This window comes from Sabethes cyaneus, chromosome 3, assembly GCF_943734655.1.
Source record: "Sabethes cyaneus chromosome 3, idSabCyanKW18_F2, whole genome shotgun sequence".
In the NCBI taxonomy this organism is placed as follows: domain Eukaryota; kingdom Metazoa; phylum Arthropoda; class Insecta; order Diptera; family Culicidae; genus Sabethes; species Sabethes cyaneus.
The window spans coordinates 16,568,334-16,579,227 of record NC_071355.1 but is presented as its reverse complement, the minus strand read 5'-3'; the positions used below and the strand labels follow the sequence as shown (position 1 = coordinate 16,579,227).

The following is a 10,894-nucleotide window of genomic DNA, read 5'->3' as shown; positions in this document are numbered from 1 at the left end:
GTCGCGGCGCGGCGTCACATTAATTTTCGTTCGGTAAAACGGCAGGGGTGTACACAGCCCAAACGCACTGCACTGGAAAATTAAAAAACTCGAAATTAATAATTAACCGTACAGGTTTCCGCTCAATTTATTTTGTTCAAAACTGCTTTCTGAATTTGCTACTTTAAGATGATGCTAGGTAATTTAGACCAAATTTTAGGTAAATTGTCGACCAACAATAGAATAGGGCGAAGAAGCCAAACGTCAAACAAACCGAGTGACAGTTATTTTTTGCTGGAGCAGCATAGGAAAATGAACTCTCACTCGTTATTTACAGGTAACATTAATACCTGCACGATAGCGTTATACCAGTTATACCGTGTACCCCGCCAATACGAAGAAAACCCACGGGGTGAATCACTTCAAATTTATTAAATATTATCAATTTCCTATCCTTTCGTACGCGATGAATTATAACCGTCGCCACATAGGTCGCGGGGCAAATATCGTTTATTTTGTCATGTAAATTAAGTAAACTTATTGTCAATTGCAAGGAAAATTGTACCATCCAAAGTGCGATATCGCTCATAAAAGTGCTACAGTGGACCCCCGTTCGTTTGAACGATTCCTCATGCAAACTAACGGGGTTACTTTTTAATTTGAACAACTGGTAACCCGAAATATGCTGAAACCTGTGTAAACTGGCCGCCCTACTCTTTGTTATTGTTTTGGTGGTTTGTTTTAGTTGGCAGTTGCAAGTGCGAATTTTGCATTTTCCGATCGGATTTCTATCTTAATCGTTAGGAAAACGAAATGTAAAACCGATTAAACACGCTAGGTCAGTATAAACAAATCGTGTTTATGTGCATTGTCTGCATAAACAAATGATGTCATGTTGAGAATGAACATTTGAACCATTTTTAATTTGTACGTCGTGCAAACCAACGGGGTTCAAATTAAAAAGTGTTCAGATTAAAAATGGTCAAACGAACGGGGGTCCACGGTATTTTGCATTAAATCGTTTCGGTCTCTTCGGCGCACTTATTGTTTGGAATATAACGAAAAAGTGCGCCGAAGATACCGAAACGATTTAATGCAAAATAGCACTTTTATGAGCGATATCGCACTTTGGATGGTACAATTTTCCTTGCAATTGACAATACATACAGCCAAGCAGATTCTTTCTGCGACGATTTCAAGCTATCGAAAAAGTGAGCAGCGCGTATTGTTACCAAATGAACGGGCAATATATTAAATATATTTATGCATATTTACATACTTTTACCCGGGTGCTAAATATATTGTCAATTTCCTATACCTTTTCGTACGCGAAAAGGTATAAACAAACCGTAAACGGTTTGATGTTTATGGCTATTTAGAAGTAGATTGTTTAGCAGAAAAATCCGATATTAAGCTTGTTTATCAGCTTTTGGGAGAGAACTGGTTTGAAAAACTTAAAGTAGCTTAAACAACGCTTATTCAAACACCATTTAAGTGCTTACTTTATGCAGCTTTGATCGCCTTAAACCAACCCGTAAACAGTCATTGCTCCTGCAATAGAGGTTTTCCGTCAGATCATACCCCTTCTTTTCTTATTTTTTCTCGAAAGTACTCCCAATACGAGTGATAATGGTGCAAAAATATATTTTTTTCGTTGACTCTAGAATTTACTACGACTTTTCAAACAATGTAAATTGCAAGAATGGTGAGTTTCTTTTCACCAAATCATGAATGTTGAGTTTTAAAAAATTCGTTTCGGCTGCACTGTTTATTAAAATTTTCAGATTTTCTGGCAGCATTGCACAACAGATACAGCTTAAATTCGTTAATTGGGCCACGACTGCACTCTAGTTGATTCGCTAATTGGGCCGACTGACAGTTGTTAGAAATTTCTAAACTCGAAAATTCCATACAATTTTGACATTCAAGTTGTCACATAGCCCAATTAGCGAACACCCAATTAACGAACCGCCCAATTAACGAACCACCAATTAACGAATCTTTGCTGTATTGACATATGTGTATCAGCGGTTGAGTGAAAAGGACAAAACGAATGAAGCTAATGATTACCTTCTTTTTCGTTTCGTGCGTTGCTTGCCACAAGAGTAAAGAGTGGCATAAATGGTTTCGAAGTGGTGAAAATAGAGGACACTGGTACAAAAAGGCATGTAATACATCCGAGAAGTGACGGGTTGAAATATACGTATTTTAGTTTTTCATTTTTACAGTAGTTAGAGGTTTTAATAAAGAAAGTTTTATATGGGTATCATTTCTAAGAGTCAAAACCGAACATTTAGTGGAAAAAAAATTTTTGGCGGAAAACCTCTATTCAGCTACCGTTGTTACTTGGGACTTATCACATATTGAATATTTATGCAGGAAGTGATTTACCCCGTGAGAAAACCTCGTTCAGATTATGGGCGAGTTAATTTTTAATCTGAATAAATAGGGGTAGGGTTTATTTCTAATTCCCGTCGTAGTAAGAAAAGCCACTATAATTTTCATCATTTCTCAGATGGATTTAAAGAATACTCCAAAAGTTCTGCTGCTGATTTGACTCAAACACACTTACCTTCGATCCGTGCCCTTTGAATTCACTAAAAAACGATTATTAAAGCATTTTATTCAAATTACACAACTGACTTTCTATCTTAAATTCGTCTTACCGTTTTAAAATCCGTTCATCAAAATTTGTCAGCGTCCGAACTAAAAATCACAATAATGTTTACGAAGCTAGCGCGCATGTACATGTGTAGGGGGGCATGACAAATGTTATTCTGCAAAATTTCTGCAGGTCATGCAAGTTTTTCCGGCTTCAGAATAACGTCAATGCGTTGCGTGGGTTATTTTCATTTATGAATGATGGAAATTGAAACGGTTAGTCGACATTTTTTTTCTTCGTCGCACGAAAAAACGCAGGAAACTTGGCTACTAGGAATTCTAGAATGAAAAAAAGCATTTAAAAGTATATCTTTCTAGGGCTTTAACTAGCCGCCATTAGGCACGCAAAAAGGTCGATAGGGGAAAATATGCAAAATGGGGCACTTCCCGATGACAAACCGGAAAGGGGTGGGTACCACGCGATTCTCCGGAAAATTTTACATAAGATCACTTACGTGGACCCCCGTTCGTTTGACCGTTTTTAATCTGAACACTTATTAATTTGAACCCCGTTGGTTTGCACGACGTGCAAATTAAAAATGTTTCAAACGTCATACGCAGTATGACATCATTTGCTTATGCAGACAATGCACATAAACACGATTTGTTTGTGCTGATCTAGCGTGTTTAATCTGTTTCACATTGCGTTTTCCCAACGATTATGGTAGAAATCCGATCGGACAATGAATATTCGCTGCTTGCAACTGCCAACTGAATCAAACCACCAAAACAATAACAAAGACCAGGGCAGCCAGTTCACACAAGTTCCAGCATATTTAGGGTTACCAGTTGTTCAAATTAAAAACTAACCCCGTTAGTTTTCATGAGGAATCGTTCAAACGAACGGGGGTCCACTGTATAAGCCTGTAGGCCGTATCTTAATAGAGGTTTTCCGTCAGATCATACCCCTCCTTTTCTTATTTTTTCTCAAAAGTACTCCCAATACGAGTGACAATGGTGCAAAAATATATTTTTTTCGTTGACTCTAGAATTTACTACGATTTTTTAAACAATGCAAATTGCAAGAATGTTGAGTTTCTTTTCACCAAATCACGAATGTTGAGTTTTAAAAAAATCGTTTCGGCTGCGCTGTTTATCAAAATTTTCAGATTTTCTGGCAGCATTGCATAACAGTTTTTGACATATGTGTATCAGCGGTAGAGTGAAAAGGATAAAACGAATGAAAAGCTAATGATTACCTTCTTTTTCATTTCGTTTGTTGCTTGCCACAAGAGTAAAGAGTGGCACAAATGGTTTCGAAGTGGTGAAAATAGAGGACACTGGTACAAAAAGGCATGTAAGACATCCGAGAAGTGACCGGTTGAAATATACGTATTTTAGTTTTTCATTTTTACAGTAGTTAGAGGCTTTAATAAAGAAAGTTTTATATGGGTATCATTTCTAAGAGTCAAAACCGAACATTTAGTGAAAAAAAAATTTTTGACGGAAAACCTCTATTGCGTCCGTTTTTTCTCTCGTTTTTGCCCATAGTGCGACGGTTGTAATTCATCGCGTACGAAAGGGTGGGAAATTAGCAATATTTATTGTCAGAAAAGATAATCGTACCATCAAACTTATTGTAGTCCACCATCACATCACTTTCATGGTTTTGAGTCTATCCACCTTTCGCGTGCGTAATTGCGACTACTGCCTTACCTGACTCATAACAAATATACGTGTTATTGTAATAAAATGTATACGATTCCGTTTTATTCGTTTATAGCGTATATGCATATTATTCAGTTAATACGAATATCAAGCGGTTTTTTGTAAGTTAAGTTTTATTATTGCCTTAAACCTGTAAAAAGTTGCACGAAAAACACTCTAGTTTAACAAAGAAAGCTTTGCATACTACTGTCACTTGAAAAATAACGTTTATGTAAGTTAAGTTATTTTCAAGGGGTACGAATTAAGCGAGGGAACGTCGCTCATTTCGACTTTTTCTCGATGTTGAGCTCCCGCAAAAAAAAACGTAATCGCTATGACTCAGGAGTCAGGTAAAACAGAAACCGACGACATTGTTTTGCTCGCAAAACACCGAAACGATATGCAGAGCAGGTTAGATTATCTCTCCGAGAGCTCCCAGGCAGCAGGTATCACCGTCAATGTACACACTTTAAAAAAGCACCGAGTTCTGTAAAATTTAGCCGACATTTGGACAGCCGAGCGTTCGGTAGACATTTTTATGATACCAAACGTTACTAAAGATCCGTAAACGTCGATATGCACCGCCGAAATTTTCACCGAACGCTCGGCTGTCCAAATCTCGGCAAAATTTTACAGAATTCGATGCATTTTTAATGTTTTGTAAATGTGTAGCAAAAACTGAGAATCTCATCAACTTCACAATAGCGGGACAACATGTTGAGCAGGTGGATGCCTTTCAATAGCTTGGTAACCAGACAACGCCCGATGGTGGTACCAAGACTGATAAAGCCACACAGATCAGGAAGGCCAGGGGTGCCTTTGCATGTCTGCGAAAGATTTGGCACTCAAACCAGATTACTCTACATACGAAAACCCGAATTTTCAATTCAAACGTTAAATCGGTACTACTGTATGCCTGCGAAACAAGGTGCGTCTGGGCGAAGACAAAGCAAACACTGCAGGTATTCATTAACCGTGCATTCGTGCATGATGGCCTGACAATCGGGGGAACCAATGAGGAACTCCATCGTCGAGCTCATCAACGGCCGATAGCAAGAGAAATTCGTGAACGTAGTTGGAACTGGATCGGACACATCTTGAGGAAAGGAGCGAACGAGATCTGCAGAGCGGCACTTGACTGGAATTCGCAAGGACAGCGTGAAAGAAGCAGACCCATCAGACAGAGGCTGATAGCGACGCAGTTTAGCCAACGACATCTAGGTTGTAGACGAGAACCAGTCCTGGCGTCAGATAAAAGCCATGGCAAGTAACCGTCGGCAGTGGAGATCTCTGATTTTATCCCTTTGTTCTGCCGGACCGGCGGACATGGACACAAAAGTTAGTATTGTCAATTGCAAGGAAAATTGTACCATCCAAAGTGCGATATCGCTCATAAAAGTGTTATTTTGCATTAAATCGTTTCGGTATCTTCGGCGCACTTTTTCGTTATCTTCCAAGCAATAAGTGCGCCGAAGATACCGAAACGATTTAATGCAAAATAGCACTTTTATGAGCGATATCGCACTTTGTATGGTACAATTTTCTTTGAAATTGACAATAAGTGAATTGTTCGAACTTCCACTTCCCGTCCACTTCTGTTGTGTGTTCTTGCCGAGGGGCAAGACACTGTCGAAAATATATTACTTTTCCCTATGGAAATATTTTTCCAACCTTAATATATTGACCTTTCCCACCCATAATATAACCGAAAGCCCTATAAAGTTACATTTATTTATACATTTATAGGGTTTTAATAGAGCCTAATATATTAATATTATGATAATATTATGAAGTGTCTTGCCCCTCGGTTCTTGCCTTATTTAGCCGACCTCCTTGATCACAGCAAAAAAGGCACGGAGCATTTAAATCAGATATGACGTGACAATTTTTATCGTGTATTTAATACAGAGCTTTGACTTCCACACACAGAGATGCCAGAAGTGAAGACATGTCTTCATTTTGAAGACATTTTTGTTACAAAAAAGTGAAATGTCTTCACTTGAAGACATGTGAAGACATGTCTTCACCATGCAATTTAAATGGGCGGAAAGCCGAAAGCAGACAAATGAAGACATTTTTCCTTGATTCGTGAAGACTTTTCAAAAAATCACCTGGCATCTCTGTCCACACAACCCTACTGACTAGTATTGGGCATCGAAACAAAAATAATCGATGTTGCTAAATCGATGTCAATAGTCTCGAAAACATCGGCACATCGATTAAATCGAGTGTGCGGCATCGATGTTAATTGAATCGATGTTCGATGTTGGCAAATGAAGGAAATTGAGCTGCCGATGTTCCTGATCTTTCAACATTAGCCAGACTCTTTTGCGCGTCTGGTGATATCCTGACAAACCCTTGCTTTTAGCTGATATTGAGAAAAAATCCTGATTTTTCCTGACTAAGAAAATTATAAATCTATAGAAACACATAAACCAGACTCCCTACAAAAGCTTCTGCTGGTTGGCTGCCAGCTGCCTTTCTAAAGTTTAACTTTCAAAAAAGAGTTCCATTTTTTTCCACCGGTTTGTATCAAAGATTAAGAACTTTTTGTATCAAGGATCAAGATTGGAAATAGATAATTTCTCATTTGAATGGAATGGGAATTTTTAATGGAGTCCACTTGAGCAATTTATTGCAGAAAATAAAACAAAGTGACGGTATGATGTTATACTTACTCGCCGTTCTTCTTAATGGTGCAGTCATTCGGTTCGCATATATGCGAAGTTTTGCAAGATTTGAATAAAAAATTCATACTCTTACGAAGTAAATTCGAATCAGCAGCGCCGTCAACTGAGTAAATCGCGCCGATCTGAATTGTCCAGGATTCATCCAATTTGTTCTATATCAGGACATCGATTTGAATCGAAAAAATAACATCGATGTGATCGATTTTTCTGTGAGCTCACATCGAATCGAAACATCGAAAAATCGGTGCCGGAACATCGATGTTTCGATTATCGATGCGACATCGCCCATTACTATACTGACATTCGGTAAAACTTGTTTGACATAAATCGTACCGATTTCCTTTTAATCTCAATTTTTTGTTTATGTTTCGTTCATAATAATATATTTTTAGTACGTTTGCATTGCGTTTTTGATTGCCTTTTGCTTATCAAATCAGTAAACTTTGCAGTCGTATTTTGATGTACATATTCTCAAAAACAGTAAAAAATAGTAATTCTTTTTAAAGCCTTATGGAGCAGGAAGAAATTTGTAAAATGTAAGTTAAAAACTTTGTAATCATTTGTTATAAAATTGAACTAGCATAATCTGCTGTTGTAGTTAGCGTCAAAATGTAATAATTTATACTATAACTTACAGATGCAACGTCGCTTCCTCAAAATATTGCTGCCCAAGATGTAACATATTGTACTGCTCTTTGGGATGCTACAAATCTGCACAACACGAGCAGTGCTCCGAGAGCTTCTACCGAGAAAATGTCATACAGGAAATGGCTATGACTCAGAATGTTACCCAACAGGCTGCGGCAGGAGAGACGTCCCAAAGCATGGTAGAAATCCTTAAACGATTGGACGGTTCCGTTACTGAGTGGAATGACGACGACGACAACGATGACAGCAACTGCTTAGCTAGTCTGGAAGAAATCGATTCGGATGATGATGACGAAGAAACCGTACTGGAGTTGGCTGATCGGTTGGAAGGTGTTAACTTCGATGACGCTGACGCTATATGGGAACGATTGACCGACGAAGAAAGGAAAGAGTTTCAAGGAATGCTGGAGAATGGAGACATTAGTAAAATACTGCCGGAGATTATACCCTGGTGGTTACGGGACTACAAGGTGGAGCTAATTCAGCCATCCGGCAACGATGATACATCCGAAGGAGAGAAGTTTCTTCTGGAACAGTGTCCTGCTATACGGACAAATGTTACGGATGTTACTAATCTGTCTAGTAAAACGCCTTCGCCGTTAATTAAATTTAATTTGATTAATATACTGGCAGGCTACAGCTTCCTTTATCGGTATTTTAACGGTGACTTTGATGGGTGTACTCAGGAAGCGGCCAACATTCTAATATCGATTAGTGGGAATCTAAAAGCGAATAACGTGTATGACTCGGAAGCGATAGCTGTAAAAGCGGTATGCCACGATTGCCAGGTGGAACATCTACCGAGCGATGAGGACACCAGTCGTTTACTGAGCGAAGACGTACGGGCGCTACTTCGAGGACCACCGAGCTGTGGAGCGAAACATCGAAAGCATTTCCTACTGGCGGCACTGTCGGACATCCGCCGGTTGTTCGGTCAAGCTAAAACTTACAGCACCCAAAAAGTACTTAAGGCGGCAGTGAGTGAAAGTGAAGGTTCTAAAGGAGCATTTAGCACCAAATACAACAACGCAGATGCTGGTCATCGGAAAAATGTCGAACTAGCCAAGTTGAAAGCTTGTTTAAAGAAAATTGACTATATGTTGGCATATGTTCAGTACCATATGTAATATAGTTTTTGGTTAAACCAATATAAGTTTGTTTTTCAGTTTCGAAAAGATGAAAGAAATGCACAGAAAAATTTCTTTTTAGTTCAAATTTAAATTGCAAATGACCGTTGAAATGAATACCTACTTATGTATTTTTAAATTCATCTTTCTCTCGTTCTCAATATTCTCATGATAATGCTTCAGTTTTAAACATTTTACGTTTTATATGCATAGCATGTGGGTTTTGTCTGTTTATTTTCTATGCTTTTCAACATTTTCTGAATGATATTCCTTTTTTAACCTCTGCTATTTATACCGTTCGGTATATATCCCAACTACTCCGGTTACATTACCTTTTTTTAACAATAAAAACGGACCTAATGGAGTAAAATTTTACTGTTAAATTGTCTTTGAATACAAGAGCACACTAATGGTTCCGTTTCTTTTATATATCGTGAAGTTGTTAGAACTATTTTGCCCGTATTTTCGTTCAAGCTTAGCATAGTTTCTGGCCAACCAGCCGGTGTCAACTCGATGGCAATAGCGGCGGACAAACACTAAACACGCTTGTCGGTCTGTAACAAGGAAACGTGAAACAGTAGCTTACGTTGCTGAAACTTTCCAAACAATCGAACAATACTGATTAGGATCACCCTCTATGGAGCTACGAGATTTTACACCACGAACGAGCTGCCACCATCCTGACGGGATCGAGGTAGTGAACGCGCCGCGCAACGCTCATTCACGTCGGTAGTGCAACCAAAAAAAGGTGCTTCAATATGAAGTTACACGAAATTTCTGATGAATATCTCAGTGTTTGGTTATTACGGCTCCGCTGGCTACTAATAGTAATGCTTTGTGCTGACTGCTTAAGTTCTGTCTGTACTATCAACAATATTTCCGTGTTTGCGCTGGACGCTAATTTCTAAGCACGTTCCAAGTTCATTCGTATGAGGCAAATCTCTATCCACGCATCAATCTGTTGCGGGCGGACCGCAACAGATCGTGGAACTTACAGCCATGCTAAGAATTAAGATGTTTAAGACTTTAATCGTGCTCTGATGCTAGACTAATACCTTTCAGTACGTGCTCAAAGTTATGATGTTGAAAGTTTTCAGAATGTTGAATAGTGAAATGAGAAGAAAGATGCGCGTAGATGCTTTGTGTTACTTTTCTTTAGTTAATTTATATAAAGTCAACAGAAAAACAGAACTAACATGTAACGATTAAATAGCTCCTAATAGAAGTGGATGCGTATAAGAAATATAACTATTAAAAATGGTAGGTAAAAATCAAAAAATGCTACCGCGTAAACAGATAATTGTGCTAAAGAGCGCAAAGCTTGAGATTGAATCTTCTTGATGCTTAGTAGTAAGAGTTTTGTTCACGTTTTAAATAGGGTTAAATTGTTTGATTATAAAATTGGAATTCTCTCAACGACTGGAAGCGATAATTTGAACGATGTTTGTGTTTTTCCTTTACCCTTTTTTTTTCTTTCATTCGATCTACTTAAAAGAGGAATAGACTTTTGGCACCTAAATTATTAGAGTTTTGTTTCCTGCATCTTTGTCACTTTAATAACACTGGCTGAGTATTTCGTCTTAAAAGTACAGAAAACAAATAATGGGCAGTCCTCTAGGAGGACTAATCATCGCGTCTACGAGGGAACGATGTTGCATCGTTCAGCCAATAAAAAAACAGTGATACCAACATACCTTTTGAGTACTGATCACATTGAACCTTCACAATCAAACGAGAGGCAGTTCTTATACACACGGGAGAACATTCAAATTCTACATCTTGGGAAACATGGCCAGAATTGCGGCGCAAATCTTCTGCGGATTAGTTTCATCGGGGTACATTTGCAACACTGCCTGGACCTGTTCCTCGGGAAAAATGCTAGCCAGATGGTAGTGCAACCGACGACGTTGGTCTTGCAACTGTTGGTGCGTTTGCGTCGGGGTTACTGGTGCCGGTTGACCCATAACACTCCCAGAAACAGTCTGTGCTACTTGCTGTTGCTGCTGCTGCTGCTGGGCTGTTGGAGGTGGAGGCCAAAGGTTGATATGTGGCTCCGAAGAGGATGCTGGCGGTGGACCAGTATGCCAAGGACGGGACGGATCTGGCGCCGAAGCTATGCGAGTGACATTCTAAAAAGCAAAA

General features: G+C 38.9%; 2 protein-coding genes across 3 annotated transcripts in view; one reads left to right on the top strand and one right to left on the bottom strand.

The window, feature by feature from the left end:
* Positions 1-7,420: 7,420 nt before the first annotated feature.
* LOC128743326 (zinc finger HIT domain-containing protein 2) lies at positions 7,421-8,752 on the top strand. The gene is made up of 2 exons (XM_053839879.1): positions 7,421-7,513; positions 7,615-8,752. Exons 1-2 carry the CDS (start codon positions 7,488-7,490, stop codon positions 8,750-8,752), a joined length of 1,164 nt encoding a protein of 387 aa, XP_053695854.1. The 5' UTR covers positions 7,421-7,487.
* A 134-nt stretch (positions 8,753-8,886) lies between these two features.
* Positions 8,887-10,894, bottom strand: part of LOC128742074 (probable ribonuclease ZC3H12B) — an 86,269-nt gene continuing 84,261 nt past the window's right edge. For both annotated transcript variants that reach the window (XM_053838282.1, XM_053838283.1), the window contains exon 5: positions 8,887-10,881. In XM_053838282.1, the coding sequence (XP_053694257.1) occupies positions 10,525-10,881 (357 nt within the window). In that variant the 3' untranslated portion in view covers positions 8,887-10,524. The remainder of the gene's footprint in view (positions 10,882-10,894) is intronic.

What these genes read in the sequence shown, in the direction of transcription:
- LOC128743326 (XM_053839879.1), top strand. Translation starts at nt 7,488, where the DNA reads ATGGAGCAGGAAGAAATTTGTAAAAT. An exon ending in CAGGAAGAAATTTGTAAAAT is followed by an intron (nt 7,514 to 7,614) that starts GTAAGTTAAAAA and finishes TATAACTTACAG; the next exon opens with ATGCAACGTCGCTTCCTCAA.